This window comes from Osmia bicornis, chromosome 15 (genome assembly GCF_907164935.1).
Source record: "Osmia bicornis bicornis chromosome 15, iOsmBic2.1, whole genome shotgun sequence".
In the NCBI taxonomy this organism is placed as follows: domain Eukaryota; kingdom Metazoa; phylum Arthropoda; class Insecta; order Hymenoptera; family Megachilidae; genus Osmia; species Osmia bicornis.
In genome coordinates, this window is record NC_060230.1 from 2,464,085 (window position 1) to 2,482,464 (window position 18,380).

An 18,380-nucleotide genomic window follows, 5' to 3' on the forward strand; every position below is an offset into this window, starting at 1 on the left:
TTTTACATCTTTGTGATAATAGATAATTATATTATATAAACCAAAAATATGAAAACCTAAGGGTGGACCTATAATGACCCTTCATTCATCTTCCAAGGGTTACCACCCTTACGACCCTCCGGTCACGAAACGGTTAAACTTCCTTTAAATTTCTCTTTCACTATTCTGCATGCAGGTATGTCGAGCGAATTTCAAGATTCAATAAACTTCCACCCTCTAACCCTTTGCCACCCCTTTCCGCTCTGTGTCGGTGGAGATTTTTCTGGCCGCACGCAGCGTGCAGACGTTTCCTCTACCGGTTAAATCGCACCTCGCGGCGCACTGGGATTTCATCGATATTCGCTAATAAATTTTAAAGGGTGCCCTCGAGAACGCCTGAGCGCGCCCTACCTGTAAATATTCAAAGTTTTCGTTCGAATCGGTTTCCACCCCTTTACCCGACGATAGTCTTTCCTTCCTCGTCCGTCTTTCTTGCGGACAGGCAATCACATTGCGAGAGGGAAGAACAACTGGAAGTTTTTCGCGAGATGAATTCCTCCATTGAAGAAGAAAGAAAGGTGAGAGGATAAAAAAAAATAAGGATAGAAAAGAGGAAAGTTCTTTGGAGAGGGTTTTCGATATCCAGCAGGCTCCCGGAATCGTTTCTCGAAATTCACGTAGGTAGACTTTGACGTGGCATCCTGAGAACCTGCGATGATTTACATCCGAAGTAAATCACCCGATGTTAGGCATGTTTGAAAACTTTTGCCCGCTTTACCGCCGCGCCGGTTGAAATGTAAAACCACCGGCACCGAGGGGGAACGTATCGAGATGAGTTTATGGCTGAAATCCGTTTCCGGAAAACGATTTTTCTCTATTGAACGGTGTAACGAGCATTATTTTTCTTGTTATGTCGAAAACGGATAACGTTTCTCTCGGATAAAGTAATTTTCGAACAGCTGCAAAAAATATTCGCCTTTCAAGATATTCCCTTTGTATCTGTATAGGATTTTCTTTGTAAGCCCTATGTTTCTTGGAACATATTTTTCATTTTTATGGATTTATCAGTTGAAAATTTATTTGGTCAATTATAATATTAAAATAAAAAAAGAGAAGGTGAGGAAAGAGACTCAAATATCCTAATTTAAATTATATTTAAAAAAAGAATATAAATTGTTAGGGTCTAATAGAATCCACCTAGGTCAAATAATTTGATAAGAATAATATTTACGATTCAATAGAGTTTCTCTTCTTAACGAAATATTTTAAAGACGAGAAAAGACGTGCGCTCCGTCGCGTACAACAGCAGAGTGGAGACAGAGGGGTGCGAAGGGGAAATTAAATTAAATTTAAATTAAGCTCAATTAATTAAGCCGCTTCCCCCATGGGAACACGGCTTCTGTGCCCGGTTACTGCCCCTGAAATTCACCGTGGGAAGGGGTAGCTGAGAGGGTAGTGATCCTTGTCTAGAGCCGGATACGGAACTAATCTCTTTTAAATTAGTATTAAGTTCTAAACGAGTTCAAGTTCGTGCTCGATGGTTATTAAATTCCATCATCCTATAATCGTGCATGCTTTCTGTACAAACTGCATCACGATCCCGTTATAAAAATTATAAATATCGTTGTATTTTTATAAATTTTGCAAATCGATAAAAAATAATATACGATATATTTTATATTAACCAACAGATAATACTAAATCATCATCAGTGTACTAAAGATCCATGAGTTAGTACTTTGCACTTTCATCGTATAATGGTGGTACGTAATATACGAACAGCTCTGTACTTTATAAATTTCGGGATATTGACCATGCTGGGAAAGAGTCATGGCCACTCGTGATCCAGCAATAATGAGTCCAGCTGGAAAATTAAAATCCTCCACTGATAAAGAACACCATTGTTGAGCTGCACGATGCAATTCCCTGCGATGCATTTCACTGCACTTTTGCATTTTTAATGTCAATTAGCACCTCAACTCGCGATCAAATCAGGCTTCTCCCTAAAAAATGACAATGTTCCAAACCCCTTCCATAGACCTTCCTCTCTAAAGCCTAATATGGTAGAGCATAAGAAAACCTCAGGAAGCCTAAAAAATAAATTGGTTCAGCAAAGAGGAAGCACACGGGTGCATGGTCATACGTTTAACACGGAAATATCCACGTGACTCGTTTCTCTTTCAGAGTCATAAGTATTGCATAGAGAGAAAGAGAGAGACAGAGAGAAAGTAAGGGTGAAAATACGGTTCCTTTCGCAGTCTCTTAAATATTACTAATGCAAAGAAGCGAATCCTATAGAGGACAGAACAAAACAGGTAACGTCGGTATCAAAGTTTCAAGAAGGGTAATATTTATGATAACACTTTATTCTCAGAGACAGGATATTAAATGGTACCTTTAGGACCATTTCTTTTTCATTTTTAACCCTTTTCTTACCAACTGAAAAGATGACTTTCAAAGTATAATAGAAAATTATAAAATAAAAGTATTGTCCGAATATTTTCGTAGATGACTGTACGTCCGTGAGCCTACCCTAAATTCCGACAGAGAAAATCGAGGGTGTAAAACAGGGTTACGCGTCGGTTGAAATTGCAAGATAAATAAGCTCAGTGTTAATAAAGTCTTATCGGCATGCAACCATGCGTGTAGACTTTAAGCCACGGACGCACTAATCCCCTATGCTAATTTTGGTTGGCCAGGAAAACGACGACTTTAATGCCACCCCTTCGAACACGCGTATCCGTGAGGGGGGTTGCGACCACGTACAAAGAGAATGCTCGGTGCATTTGTTCGGACGCAATCAAGGATATGCACTTAAATGCAACTGCGTTAAAACTGGAATATTCTGTGGTAAAAAAAAAACAATATATATATATATATATATATATATTTCAATATCTGTATTCAAAACATTGATTATAAACATTTCAGCTTATTATTACAATACATGTATAAAATACGTTTCATTTGAGAGCATATGTTTCTATAAATCATAACTATAATTAATATCTCCTTAGACAAATTTCGTTTACCTTGTCATTTTTAATTAATTTTATCTTAATTAACATATAGTGTTTAACATTTTTAATATCAAATACTTATAATGACTACAAGAAAATGAATTTTAACCCTCGAACAGCAGAGATTAGGACAATTTAAATTTCATCTTTTATTTTATATTATTTTCATTTTTTAAATTTTATGTACTGATTTTAAATATTAATCTCTAAGCATATGAAATATTTTGGTTGAAAAATCGATTAATCCTGAACCCGCTTTACGAGAGTTAAAAGATGAAACATTAAAACAAACGAAGCTAAGTAAGTAAAAATACTCTGCAAAAATATGTAACATTAATATTGATCAGTTGTCTGTCAGATTTTAATAAAACCTCAATCATGATTATATCCTCGCGAGCCACGTCACCGCTGTGTCGATATTAACGTGAAACAGAATGTAATATGTTTCGATCCGGATGAGAACAGCAGATACGAAGAAAAAAGAATTCGGCTAAAAGCATTCCTACGAACAAAATGCAAGCTGACTCGGATATACAGAAATTTTACTGTTCCTTCATGCGTGTCCCTGATTCTCGACAAAATATATATGTATTGTTCTAATGTATTTCGCTTGCACGATACATCGAATACCTATCGTCTTTGCATTCCGATTTCTACTACGAACAATATATATTTTTTGGAGAAAAGTAAAGTTGTTGGAAAATTGAATGATAAAAATTAGATTGAAAAATGTTTGCAGCGGCTTTCAGGTGGTGTGTCATTCTTCTTAAAATCTATCGACAGAAATTGATTATTATTTGCAATTAAAATCAATAATAGACTTGTTAACCCTCGGATGGCGGACCATGGAGAGAGTCCCACTTTTAATACACAAGATCCGCTGTTCAAGGGTTAAATTAAACATATTAGTTTGTTTAATTAGAGTTTAATTATAGATTGAAAATTTGTTCACTCACCTTAATTTATTCTATTCGTTACATCATTAGTCCGCTTTCTTTCTAAAATATGATTTCTTATAATAATCGCAAAACATATAGAATATTATAAGAATCTGAGACATGTAGAGGTAAGCCACTGGTTTTCGATTTGGCTCGCAGGAGGGTAACAAAGTTTGGATGGTGTGACATATCATGATAATAAATTGAACCTGAAACCAAGAAACATTTTCAATTTTATACAGGAGTTTTTGTTTTGAAATATTTGTAACTCTATTCGAGAGGAAAAAAATGGATAAAAAGTTATTTTGTTTGATGCAAATGAAGTCGTGATTGATTTTAACCATTTATATTACAGTACTCAAAAATCGTAAAAATCGTTTTCATAGTCATTTACAATGATTAAAAATACTTCCATCAATCTCCATTATATTTATGTCTAATATTTGAAAATGGTATCTCGAAAAAGAAAAACGTAGTAAATAGGACATTTTAACTAAGAAAGATAGAACGATTTTTCCTATGAAAAACCTTCTACACTGCTTGTTGAGAAAAGAAAGGTACATTGTCAGCCATTGATCTTTTCTATCTTTAGCTTTCTTTTTAGACTTTTCTTGCTTCACGTAGACTTTTGCAAACAGTTTGCTGCATTACTCCTAACTGCTCTTCAATCACTTATAATATTTTCTTTTTCTCTTTTTGCTCGTCATTTTTTATTTCACAAAACTGAATATTTTTTAAGTAATGACGAGTCTTTCACAAGACTACTCACAACCGTGTAGGAAATATTCGTTTATTTTCAAATTAATTTTCCAACGCTCATGAAGATTTTAATTATTCACGTGCGCGCCTAATGAAAAAGAAAAAAAACGAGGGGCAAAGAAATAATCGTTTCAAGGGCGAAACGCGAACCGAGAACCACGTTGTTCGCGTACAACAGAGCTTAATAAGCTCTCTCCTCGTTGTACGTAAAATGACACTTTACCCTGTCGCAGTCCTCTTCAATCCCCCCCCGTTCCGCTTCGCATAGTATAAACGCTTAGCTTGAAATTAAACGACCACGTAACCCGATAAATCGTTCCGTCGATATCTCGCCAGAAATAAAAGTTCTCCGCCGTTGGAGTATTTAATTAAAAACGCAAACCACCACCACCACCACCCCCATTTCAACCCCATTCACAGGCCGCCCGTGTACTTCAGCCTGTTATTCTTGTTAGAATTCGAACGCAAATCAAATCGCGCTAGTACACGTGTAATTCCACATCCGGTACTTGCGACCTTTTCAACCCTCGTGAAAAGCGGGTTATCGAGTTAGGAAGAGCGAATACGGGCCAATATACACATTCCGTAGCAAACAGCATGCGTTTTTCGTGCTCATCGACAAAACATATTGCATCTCTTAACGAAGATTCGTTGGCCAAAGGCGTGGCCAGCTTTCATTGTTTCACCGGATCTCAAACGATATTCGACCTGCTTTTTATTCGTTTATCCATGATTTCCCGGCTGGATATTGGGTTGAATGAAATTTTTCCAGAGATATAATCGTGGGAGTATGCGGGAGGGAAATTTAAATGAGCAATGTTGGGGTATTTTTAATCCCATTTGTTTAAATCGCTATTCTAGCTAGTTCAGGGTACACTAGAGCTTTTCTAGGAGAAATAGCGATATTTAATGTGGTAATAGAAAATGGAAACGTACCATCTGTAATCCTGTAATGTATTGCTTCAAAGGTGCGATCCTCTTTTGCATTTCTGGCCCCAAGCAGGCAAGAAGATAATAGGTGTACATAATTACGTGCACGATGCAGTTTAGCATAATTGTAAACGTCCACATGCCTCCTGAAGATAAATTAATTTTCTTCTTTTAAATATTAACAGATATTCTGAATTCTAGAATTTATATTAAGTGAAAAAGAAATGAAAATTCATATTAAATGAAAGAGGGATTTAATTTATTAATGAGTGATTTAATAAATTCAAATTAAAGGTAAACCGTAAGAATGTGTTTACCTGGGACAAATTTACACGCGATCCATGAAAGAAGAACAGTCGACGTATGATGATAGATGTGAAGAAATGAGGCTTGATTATATTTCTTTCTTAATATGAAAATAAATGTGTCGCTTAATTCGAAGACTTTCAACAATACGACCCTCCAAACCCATTTAGCCATCTATAAGAAATTCAATTAAATTCCAAGTATTCAAATGTACTTACAGTAGACTTTTGTTATATTGCCATGTGAGCGATTTCAAACATTTTGGTACCTTCTTTCTCCAAATGAGAACTTGGAAGTTTGACAAATTTTCCACTCCTCCAGCGGCAATATAACGAGAATCTATTTATATTTTTCTTTAATTTAAGTACTTACTCGATAAGACTCGGGATCGTGTGAAACAATATGAGGTTCGCATCCCAAAGAATATTTTGTGGTGTAACCTGAAGTAAGTAACTGCAAATTAAAATATATATTAATAAATAACAAGAAAATATTGTAACCCCCTGTGGCTCGGGGGGCTTAGAATACAGCCACGGTATCCCCTGCCTGTCGTAAGAGGCGACTAAAAGGGGGATGTAAAGGAACGAGTAAGATGAGTGGACTTAAAAGTACAGAAAGAGTGTGAGATTTAAAAGTACAGACAAGTATGAGTGGAATTAAAAGTACAGATGCATATAGCATAAACTTTTGAAGTGAAGTGAAGAAAATATTGTAAAATGTAATGTAAATGTAGAAGGATGTAATTAATTATTTATTGATAATTTATTCTCCAAAATTTGACGTGTTTTTAAATACTTAATTACAATGGTAATTAAATAATATTTCTTCAAAACTTTAATTGATGACAAAAATGAAATATTTCACTATGTTTTTCTCTTGCCCTTAATTTGTTTAAAATTTACGTAAACTTTTACAGAGTTTCTCCCTTATTCCTCAAGCTCTTCTAATTGTTTCAAACAGTTTAAAATTCAGAGTGCAATATAATTAAATCACGTTATGTAATTTAAAGTTTATATTTAAAACACGGTTATGCTCTCGAATAAACACTCTATGCTCGTGCGTCTTAATAAGTACATTGCTATCTTCACTAAAGAATATTCTCTGACACTCTTGTATTTAATTATGAAACCAGTTCTCTATGAATTAAACTCAAACAGTTTGCAGAATAATCTCGTCGCCACTTTTCACTAAGAATCTTATAAATTTTGAGATATTAATTTTCACCAGCAACCATTACTATAATTACTGTAATTAAATCAATAAAAATTTTACTTAATCCTTTTCAACTCAGTTTGGATAATTTGAAAGGAAATTATCAGAGTTTCATTTTGTAACGTCTCGAGCTTTACTTAAAGTTTTCTTCAGACCTTAAACTAATTACTGTAATTAAACAATTTTGAATAAACTTACCCCGTGAAAAACACAGCCACTCGCGATCGCCATGAAGATATTATAAAAAATCATAACTTTGTTCAAGTTGTACGGTTTTCTATTTCTCATGTATAATGGACCCAAACGAAGAACGATCACCAGATACAGTGATACAATCGCTAATAATGGAAACGGAGTACCCATTAGAAGCCAGTCTGCTACTCTAGGATCTAAAACAAAGAATTTACTCGTATAACATGTTTCATCTGTAATATTAGTGATGCTTAGAATTTTCTTTAATTTTATTTTCAATTATTATAAATTATAAAACTTACCTGCCACGTGTTCCATGAGGTAGCGATACGTTTCTAAGGGTCCCATATTCTTTCAGCGGCAAATAAGTCATCCAAATTCAATATTATGACAGGGAAAGACGATAGTAAAATTAATTATTGCTATGAAAAATAAAAATTAAATACCTGTGATACGTGAATTGGGAAAGTTTTCCGATCCTGGCCATCGAGTTTGCATGTATCGACTGACATTCGGGTTACTGTACGATACGAATGATGTCTATCGACGTTAACACCGTCTTTCACGATGGCGACCCACTGTCTAAGTTCATCCGCAGGCCATGCACCCCTAGCAATGGCTCGGGGAAAGAAACTGTAACACACAAGCACACTTTCCCTTGTGTGTTACGGGTAAAGGGTTTCTCGCACACCCTATTTTAATACGATAAAGAAACGCGTTCAAGAGCTGTACAACGAAGCATAGTTTACCCGCATGTTTACTATAAATTGTGCCTTATATTTTTCATTACACAGCACGCTGTTATAAAAAACAAATCGATTAAATGGTCTTGATTTAATTAGCTTTCAATTTTTGAAAAATTTATTGATCAATTTAATTCTTGATTAATTATTTTAATAAAGAATTATTGATAACTTTTCAAAGTTAATTTTCTTTTTGTATTAAATAATACTGTGACGACAAATGATACGTCTATCCTAATGGGAACAAAATAATAAGCTAAAAGCATAGATAAACCGTGAATACGTTTAGTAGGCTTTCAACTCTCCTATTATGTTAATATTCAATTCTATAATTTGTAAGTCATTATGAATGTCCAAGTTTCATGACCTCTGCTGTTTGAAAATTCCAGCCAATTGTCACGATGATTATCTATGTTTTTATGCTTAATTATGCATACGAGCATTTCGTATTGTTTGTCAGAATTACTAACACGATTTAATGGTAGCAGCAATTAAATATTAAGCATTTCATTAGCACGGTTTACGGCAAATGAAATGCAAATGTAAGTGATGAAAACGCTTTTGAAACGAAACCAGCAACGCTTGATAATATAATACCCAAAAATTAATGAAATTATGAAATTGCACATTTCGTTCAATATTTTGTATTAATGTATTAATCTTCACACAATGGCCATTTCGTTATCGGTGAAGAAATTTTATGTAATTTTGTATTTCATATTAATATATCCGCTGTTCAAGGGTTAAAAGATTTTCACTCTTCGCTTATTTTTGTGACATACATTTATTTTCAATATTTTCTACACACAGATTAAATTATCAATTAGAAATTACTGTATCACTTGACTTACTTAAATGTATACTTTTAAAAATTGATCTATAATATGCATAAATATTTTTATTGTAGTATAAAATTAAACAGTAGTGTAACTTTCCACTGTTCACTTATTTTTGTTGCACAAATAAGTAAATTATAGTGATTAAATTTTTATTTTCAATTATACTAATAAAATAGAGGGTGTAATAACTAAGTACCGTCATAGCTAAAACCTTTGGTAACTTATAAAATATAATTTCAAACCAGATGGTCTTTTGCTTTTAAGTTCAAATTCGACATATTCTATAAAATAATTTTTTTAATAACACGTTCACAAATCTGATGTAGCGTGTTTTTTTTTTTTTAAATCTCAAGTAACATCGAAAGAGTGTAATTTCGATGGGAAACCGTGCGATTTGTCGTGGTTGCAAATCAATTCGCTACATAGCATGAAAAGTAGTGTTATAGATATACATAGGGCTTCTCTATATGCTGTCACTTGAATCAGGATTAGTCAACCGGTACGTCGCGACGCCGCGGTTTCTACAACGAAGAGAGTCATGAATTAGCATCGTAGCTTGGCATTAGAAATTTAGTAGCGGCCCCTCTCCTAATCAGATCAACTGATTGCTAGGTTTCTCCTAGTCAACTGAAAAGAATTGATTGCCTTGGCTAGAATTTGTTCTTCTTCTAGGTAAAATACAATTCAATTTAGGACACCGTTAATTTTCATTTAAGAATATTGAAACAAATTTTTTAACTAAAAATAATCAATCAATTAGTCTATTTTTGAAAAATGTTTCAAACATTTATGATGAAGGACTTGCCCTTCGACCAGATAAGCTCCTACTTCTTTTAAGGGTTGATTATAATATTTTTTATTACCTGCTTTTATTTCTAAAATCGATGAAGTCTGGCAACTATCAATACGTGGTTTTTGTTCATCATAAAGGAATTTACATAAATTCTCCAAGATTCTCCAGTTCGTCGAAGACATAATAAATATCTTGAGCGGATACTCCGGAGTTTTGAATAACGAAGCGGAAGAAATTGGGATTCTCGTGAAGCGGTTGGTAATTTATCATTAAGCTACCTCTTTTCGCCATCTTCTCTTTTAATTTCGGAGCAACCTAATTAAACAAATTATTCTTTTAATACTTTAAATACTTTAAATTAATTAAATACTTTATGTCAAAAGAGTCAAACATATTTCTTTTTTGCTCTTTACAATAATTTACTGTTTGCCAGTAATTAACTTTTTATTAACTGTTAGTATAAATGAAATCTGTTTTATCATTCAAACTGAATACCTACAGTTAGTATAACAGATACCAATCAACTTAAATAGTAGATTTCTTTAATATCTACTCCTGATATAGTAAAAAACTGTAAATCTATTACTGTATTATAAAATGAATTTTTTAACTTTCAAAATATTATATTCCATTTCTTTTACGAGTAAATATCATTTTCAAATTGTTATAGAAAATAAAGTACTTGGTATATACTATTCAAAATTATAATTCTGCAAATTATTCGGATCTATTCATATCAGATATATTTTATTTTTATTATTTGCAATCCATAAATTAAAGAAATTATTATTTGTGCTAATTATAAATATTTTTTAAAAACTTAATATAATGCATAAAAAGTAATATTCTACTGAATTATAAAGAAATCTACAATATTTTGCATATCATACTGCAATTTTTTATAAAAAATCACATTTTAATAATTATAAATGAAAGTATATAAACACTTCAGAGAATTTATTTCACTTACTTTGTTTAATTGTATTTTGTAATCACACATAAGGTTTTGATTTCTCAAAGACGGCGGTATAAACCAGAAACACACGTTTATAAAACATGAATCTGTTACTAATTCGAAGCCCTCTCTCTTCTCGACCTCTTCTTTAAAAAGAGCTGACAATGTCATTAAATGATCCACGTGTTTCTCAAAACCCGAACTACCCTGAAACAAATTTATCTGTAATTTTGTAACAGCATTTAGGTAAAATTTAATTATCAAGAAATAATGCAGAAACAATGTTTTATATTTATATATAATATCGAAAATATTGAAATAAAAAATACAATACTACCCAAAAATTTTTTATTTTACTTCTTTGGATTAATAAATCTTTTATAACAATAAAACAATCTCTTAATTTCGCTATTTTATTATACTTATATGTTGTCAAACTCTAAAGAATTAGCTAAGAGGAAAATGTATGAATTTTGACATACATGCCAATGTATTTACCCTGTAAGGTAAGAGCTGTGTAACACTATAATTTATAGCCTACTAATTCAAGATTGAGATATATTGATTATAATTCATTATGTAAGTGCTAAAGGGACTGGTAGGAGCTGTGGAAGTTGCTGGTCTAAATGCACTGGTGTCCGCAGACCCCCTTGAGAATTTCAGAAGCTCCTTTTATGATCTTGAAAATGCAGTGAATAGATGCAGTATGAACATTCTTTATTCCTAGCAGGGGAAGTTAATATATGCATAAGTATACTGGCAAGCACTTGAAACATAGCATACAGACCCTTATCTTGTACGGAGTGCATCGCAGTAGCTGCTTAAACCACAAAGTACAAGATGCACAATTGAAGGAAGATCAGGGGAAAAAGTGCTACCAAGGCTAGTTTTGCAGATATTTGCATAAGTGGTTGACACTTAAAGATTAATAAGGGGAAGAGAGGAAACTCTATATAATGCAAAATCTTGTCTTATGATCATGGTATATCGTATGAGACAGCAAGATCCTTTAGAGGTAAGCATTTTTACACAGAAAATATTTTACATCAGGGATAAACCAATTTTAAATAAGCAAAAACAGATTAAGATAAAAATATGAATTATAATATTACCTTAGCTTGCCACATGAACCAAAATTTCAGCACATCTGGTCTGCGTCCACACTGTAAATACTTGTCTCCAACATCTAAATCAGTAGAATAAAATTTGTCCTTTTGAAAGAGATAGGGAGCTTGTTTAGCATGTGCTTCCTTAAAAATATTCTCATGTCTGGTTAAAAGAACTGAACACTGTTGAGGGATTGCCAGTAATTTATGTGGATTGAATGAAATGGAATCTGCTCTTTGTATTCCTCTTAAGAGAACACTGTGCTTTCTGCTGAATATTAAACCACCACCCCAGGCTGCATCAACATGCAACCACATATCGAATTCTTGACAAATGTCTGCAATTTCAATTAGCGGATCAAAGGCACCCAAAACTGTCGTTCCTAAAAATGAACACCATTATTGACAAATAACATTCCACATCAGTCACCGATATACTCTTCTCTTCTTTCCGATTTATTCAGTCACCTATCGTACCTGAAGTAGCAGAAACCGAAAACGGATGGTTCCCTTTCTTTTGTTCTTCCAGTATGTTGGCTCGTAAGTCGTTAACATCCATTCTGCCGTATTCATCTGTTTTTATTAGAATAACTTCCACGTCGCATACGCTTCCCCATTTCGAAACCGAATAATGTGCATCTTCGGAGGTGAATAATATCAAATTTGTTGATGGAACTTTTTTATTCTAAATGGATCAAAATAAATTAAAGGGTAATATTTAATTTTTCAAATTTATTTAAAAATTAGGAAACTTATACAAGGTGTTAAAAAAGAAGAATCAAACTTCAAAAGCATATCGTACTCATCAGAGTGCTACAAAATTTTTTTAAAAAAGACATGAAGTATGAATTCTGTGGTAATGGAATTAAGAAATTTTAGAAAGAATTGAATTATTTTTACAATTGTTCAGATACTTACGTCTGGATTTTTCTTCCTAAACGAAAATCGAGCCAGGTTGATGGCAATTCCATTCGCGAAGGAACCTCCTGGACAGAAGAGACCATCCCCAATCGTAATACCATTTTCTTCATTGTAAAACATGTTCAATAATTTTGTTATTACAGTCTTCTCCATCAGTGTTAAAACTGGTGCCACTTCGTAAGTATACAAGGAAGAATTTAGAGCATCGGTAAGCCATTGACCGGCTAAACCGTATGGATCCAATCTAAATAAATTGCAGTGAAATAGTACACTACTTGCAACATCTTTCCCGTAAATATATCAAAAATATCAATTCCTTTTTTCTTTTAATATAAAATGTTTCAACCCTTTATCTTACTGCTTGAAGAAATAAAGTTACTTCACGTATTAAAATTGCAGTATTATATCTAAGAATACCATAATTTTAGAAAATAAAATAAGGTAACATGTTCAACAAACATGCAATACGAAAACTTCACCATTTAATTATAGAATTTTACTTAAATGTAGCAATCAAAAATTATTTTTTTAGAAGTAATTATACGAAATGACTTCGTACCATTCACAGAAGAAAATAAAAAAAGCTACGTAAAACTGTGTTTTATGACCAAAATTGAAAATAATGGAAAGAGAGTACACTTATTCAGATCTGGCTCGAGAATGTTTCAGATCCAAGACGGCAAAGATAATGATAACTTGCAAACATCTGACAGTTTTATGACGTACATTATACAAATTTTCAAACATAATTTAATGAAAATTTTCCATATGAAAAACAAACATAAAATTACAAGCCATCAAAAAACTAGAGTGTAATTATTCCATAAACTTCATCGAATTATTGATTAACTCACGAACCTTATAATTTTTGCCATCATTATAAAATTAAGTTCGTGGACTTAAAAGTATCTTACCCAGAGAATAACTGATTCATAAAGTAAGGATGTCCTGTTTTCGCGCTGTACTTAAAAACTTGAACCGCGATCTCTAAAAGACTATCCTGGCTTCGTGGCTCCTCCTCTAAACCGAAGTTTATGATATGTTGCAGGTGACCTGGTTCTCTCCATCTCAACACTGGATTTTTACGGGACACGCTTTCGAAGGTGGAATCGATCAAGGCCGCGATAAACTTCTCGAGAAATCGTTTGTGTCTTTCCTCGCATGGTATACTGCGCCAATCCGACATTAATATGTAAATTGCCTGACGCCAGAAAGCGTCGGGAAAATGGGAAAGCAGCTTGAGGCAAAAAACGTACTGATCCGCTCGCGATTGACCTCTATCGTATATAAGTGAAGCACAAGGTCTTGGTAAATTCGCCCAATTGCCCTTAACGAGGAAACAAAAGCCCAGCATCCGGGCTAATAAATTAACGGGGCATTACCAATAATTGTACTGTATAATAACCCTCGTAAGATTGATTAGCATTGGTGATTTTGAAAATAAAGCAACAATGTTTGGAGGAAATAAAGAAATAGTATTTATTCAATCTCATTCAATCGTGCAGTTTAAGCTCTAATATGTACAGGTTACTTAGCGTAAAATTATGTACAACAATGATATTACAAAATTATATTGTGTATTACGTTCATTCTCCGAACCCTTGTAATTCTCTGATACCAAGAAGAATAAGCTTGATGTGAGCGTTCGTCTTCGCTACTTCTTTACGGAGATGCGCAATCTGTTGTTCCAGTAATTTAATTCTTACATTAATAATTACTACGGCATCGTGTAGCGAAAATTCAACATAGTGTCCTAAGCCAATGTCCAAAAGAATTGTAGAGGCATCAGGGATATGTGCTTCGACGAAGAAACTCTGTCCTACATCTACTTGGGTTTTGAAACCACTTTTATCAAAGCCATTATTCTGAAGAGTAGTTATGGTCGATTTTAGCTGAAGAAACTCTGCAACATCTGCATTCTTAACATCAATTTTCTGCTGTAACTTAGCAAGATCTTCTTTTAATACTTCATTGATAAATGTTTCAAACTTTAAGATCTTCTCATTAATATCTGGATTCATAATTGAACCACCTGTACAGCAAAGGAACTAAAAGAATATGCGAAATGCATTCAGAATCATTTAATTTCATAAAACTATGAAAGTAAATATGGAAAGCGATTATGATACAGGTTAGGTGAATTGTATAGTTTACTATTATACAAACATTTAATTTATTATTACATACACTTACCCAAAACAAAGGAAACTACTAAAACTTTTCACGGAACAATTTTCAATCCTTTACATTCAATTAATCTTATTTAAAAACGAAATACTATTAACTGTTGAGGTTAAGATAAACATCATTATTAAGTGTAACCATAGGGGATTTAATTTATCATTCAAGAAAATCACAAGATAAAATAAATGTTATTTAATAAGATTAAAATGCTCCTGACAATTGCACGAATATATGTAATTAAACAAAACATTACTCAAAAATCACTCGAATGTTTATGAAACAGCGCCAACTATTCCTCTGGTGACAGTTATTGGTATTATTGCAGCGACTACAGATGCAAGAAGATTGGACATGCCTTTGTTCTCGAGGGGTCATGATTTTTGGGGTTCCAGACACCCCCAGATGATATTAGGTCTGCATGCAAAGAGCACAGCCGGTATGATAATCGTGCCTGTTTTACCGCACCTAACTAGAGATCCACGGTTCAAATCCTTGGTTCCCAACATTTTTTTTGTTTTTTAATGATAATTTGTCTCTTTTTGAGTAACTATTACATAAAAATTATCATTAAAAAAAAAAAAAATTGTTGGGCACCAAGGATTTGAACCGAGGATCTTCAGATTACAAGTCATGGGTCCGCTCCGTGGTTAAACATATGACTCGCAATCTAAAGGTCCTCGGTTCAAATCCTTGGTTCGCAATTTTTTTTTTTTTAACTCAATTATTTATACATACAACATTCAATAACTGTTTGATCTTTAATAAATAAATTAATTACATGAAAATCAAAAGAGAGTAATTATTTCCCAATATGAGAAGTTTGACCTAGAACGAGGTGCGACCTCCTCAGTCTTATAGCGACCGTCGAGGGGTGCGGATCAACCTATCATATATTCATGTATTTCTAATTTCCTTTCGGGGTTTATTTAACTTGCTTTATTTATTTTTTTCGCTTCTTAAATAAAGAATATTATAAATTTATCCCTCTTCTAACCCTCGGCCAACCACCCCTGTTATTTATTATTGTATCCTTCCTTATGAGCTCCGCCTCACTTTTTCCAATCATTTATTATTTTATTCCTCTTTAGGGGCTAAAGCCCAACCCTTTCAGATATTAATTATTTTATCCCTCTTTATGGACCAAACCCGCGCTTCCTAATTATTTATTATTTTATTTCTCTTTATGGGCATCGCGAAAACCACCCTTCCCAGTTATTTATTATCCTATTCCTTTTTATGGACTAAGGCCTCCCTTCGCAGTTATTTATCTTTTTCATTCTTTTCATGGGCCTCATGGGGACTACTCCTAAATCTCTGCACCCCCTGCATCCCAGTATTCCTTATATCCCAGCATTCCTTGTATCACTACATCCCTTACATCTCTGCATTCCTTGTATCACTACATCCCTTACATCTCTGCATCCCTGACATCCCTGTAGCCCTTATATCTCTGCTACCCTTACATCTCTGCATCCCTGACATCCCTGTAGCCCTTATATCTCTGCTACCCTTACATCTCTGCATCCCTGACATCCCTGTAGCCCTTATATCTCTGCTACCCTTATATTCCTGGTTCCTTTATATCCCAGTATTCCTTACATCTTTGAATCCCTTACATTTCTGCATCCCTTACATCCTTGTATCGCTTACATCACTCTATTCCATACATCTGCATCCTTTATGTACCTCACCAGAGATTGAAAAATCGTAATAAATTTAGTTCCAACTTTCACTGCGAGAGGTCGCTATATCAACGTTCAAAATTTAGTTCACATTTTTGCCGCTAGAGGGCCAAAATTGCTGCTTGATTTAGTTCCTTTTTTTGAAACCAGATGGCGCTGATTCAACATCGAGATTTTAGTTCACATTTTTGCCGCTAGAGGGCCAAAATTTCGGCAAACTTTAGTTCCTTTTTTCGAAACCAGATGGCGCTGATTCGACATCGAGATTTTAGTTCACATTTTTGCCGCTAGAGGGCCAAAATTGCTGCTTGATTTAGTTCCTTTTTCTAAAACCAGATGGCGCTGATTCAACATCGAGATTTTAGTTCACATTTTTGCCGCTAGAGGGCCAAAATTGCTGCTTGATTTAGTTCCTTTTTCTAAAACCAGATGGCGCTGATTCGACATCGAGATTTTAGTTGAAATTTTTGCCGCTAGAGGGCTCAAAAGTTATGTCTGGGATGTCTGGGTTTCAGAAATCTGAGGGATGTAAGGGATGTAAGGGATGCAAGGATGTAAGGGATGCAAGGATGTAAGGGATGCAAGGATGTATGGGATGCAAGGATGTAAGGGATGCAAGGATGTAAGGGATGCAAGGATGTAAGGGATGCAAGGATGTAAGGGATGCAAGGATGTAAGGGATGCAAGGATGTAAGGGATGCAAGGATGTAAGGGATACATGGATGTAAGGGATGTAGGGATGTAAGGAATGCAGGGATGTGAATTTTTTTTTTTTTTTTTTTAACGTGGGGAAATCTTGCATAAGACCCCCCACCATCCCCTGGGGGAGAGCGGCGGGGGAGTGTCAGATTCCTACTGACTAAAACCCCACGGCGACCAATATTGGCGTTAAAGAAGGGTTCCAGGAGTTTATGTGTATTACTCCGGAGCCCTCCACGCCTGGCACACTAGTGCCAATCTAGGATGCCTAGCATGTAGCCGACACCGGGGGTCGCACCCGGTACCGACTTCTCCTCAGGAGCCCCCACTCCCAACGCCAGCGGCCATGACAGCCCCCCGCTTTTCACGGTGAAGCTGTCATATCCAGTGTTGAGAGAAGGATTGGATCAACCTCCCCTTGCTGCTCCTGTTTTTACTTCAATATGGCAAGACTGAGCTCGAGACACCGACTGATAATGAGTTATGGAGTGCATAGAAATCTAAGGAGAGCTTAGGATGAGTTGAAAACCTAACACTGTAAAACCCAATGAAAACCTAACACTGTATTTCCTGTCTTACAAAATAAAAAATATGAACTAATAAGAAAAATGTTGGAATAATTTCTTTCCCTCCATTTTTCCTACCTACGCAAAGCCTAAATCACTTCATTACATTTATAAAAGTATCTACTATACTTAAGAGAAAAAGCTAGTAAATCAAAATGCATGATTCAACTGGATCTAATACAAGTACGAATTCTGCTATCAAAAACGACTAATGTGGATCGTGCTGATGTTTTGACATCACCTCCTGCTGTATTCTGTTAATTGGTGCGACAATTTGGTAATTTGTGAGGACATTGCCTCATGGTATTATTGCGCTACAGCATACCACGTAAATTTACATAGTGCGCAACTTCTTACCTTTGCTTCGCTGAAGGTATAATTCAGTCACGTGCAGATAATTGTGGAGTTAATAATTTACAAAATACCATGGAATTATCGCAAAATAAATTATTCATTTTTATACTCGATTCGAGAAACGGAAGTATTAAAAGGTAAGTTACGTGATTCATCTTTCGGAGGTGATAACTCTTCATTTTGAGTCTTTGGATACCAAAAA

At 34.4% G+C, this 18,380-nt stretch overlaps 4 protein-coding genes across 8 annotated transcripts in view; 1 reads left to right on the forward strand and 3 right to left on the reverse strand.

Annotated features, from left to right (window-relative positions):
- The window catches only part of LOC114882850 (hemicentin-1-like), a 212,536-nt gene extending 198,710 nt beyond the window's left edge, over positions 1–13,826 (forward strand). For all 3 annotated transcript variants that reach the window (XR_006830157.1, XR_006830155.1, XR_006830158.1), the window contains one exon: positions 13,742–13,826. The gene's annotated coding sequence lies outside the window, so the exon portion shown is untranslated. The remainder of the gene's footprint in view (positions 1–13,741) is intronic.
- Positions 3,275–7,928, reverse strand: LOC114882857 (elongation of very long chain fatty acids protein 1-like). The gene is given in 8 exon segments (XM_029199971.2): positions 3,275–4,146; positions 5,633–5,772; positions 5,944–6,106; positions 6,305–6,385; positions 7,343–7,533; positions 7,639–7,687; positions 7,783–7,877; positions 7,880–7,928. Coding segments are annotated over 8 exon segments (933 nt in total). The 3' UTR covers positions 3,275–3,981.
- LOC114882852 (cysteine sulfinic acid decarboxylase-like) lies at positions 8,845–14,047 on the reverse strand. 2 transcript variants are annotated; one of them, XM_046288995.1, is made up of 7 exons: positions 13,608–14,047; positions 12,691–12,937; positions 12,250–12,457; positions 11,779–12,155; positions 10,682–10,873; positions 9,782–10,026; positions 8,845–9,439 (listed from the first exon to the last, which is right to left on the reverse strand). In XM_046288995.1, the coding sequence occupies exons 1-6, from the start codon at positions 14,045–14,047 to the stop codon at positions 9,853–9,855; spliced, it is 1,638 nt and encodes a 545-aa protein (XP_046144951.1). In that variant the 3' UTR covers positions 8,845–9,439; positions 9,782–9,852. The 2 variants fall into 2 exon arrangements, with proteins under 2 accessions (XP_046144951.1, XP_046144952.1); XM_046288996.1 differs by having other exon boundaries at positions 8,845–9,545.
- Positions 14,048–14,180: 133 nt separating this feature from the next.
- On the reverse strand, positions 14,181–15,170 carry LOC114882856 (protein UXT homolog). 2 transcript variants are annotated; one of them, XM_029199970.2, is made up of 2 exons: positions 14,887–15,170; positions 14,181–14,725 (listed from the first exon to the last, which is right to left on the reverse strand). In XM_029199970.2, the coding sequence occupies exon 2, from the start codon at positions 14,712–14,714 to the stop codon at positions 14,280–14,282; it is 435 nt and encodes a 144-aa protein (XP_029055803.1). In that variant the 5' UTR covers positions 14,715–14,725; positions 14,887–15,170; the 3' UTR covers positions 14,181–14,279. The 2 variants fall into 2 exon arrangements, with proteins under 2 accessions (XP_029055803.1, XP_029055802.1); XM_029199969.2 differs by having other exon boundaries at positions 14,181–14,741.
- Between the last annotated feature and the right edge of the window lie 3,210 nt (positions 15,171–18,380).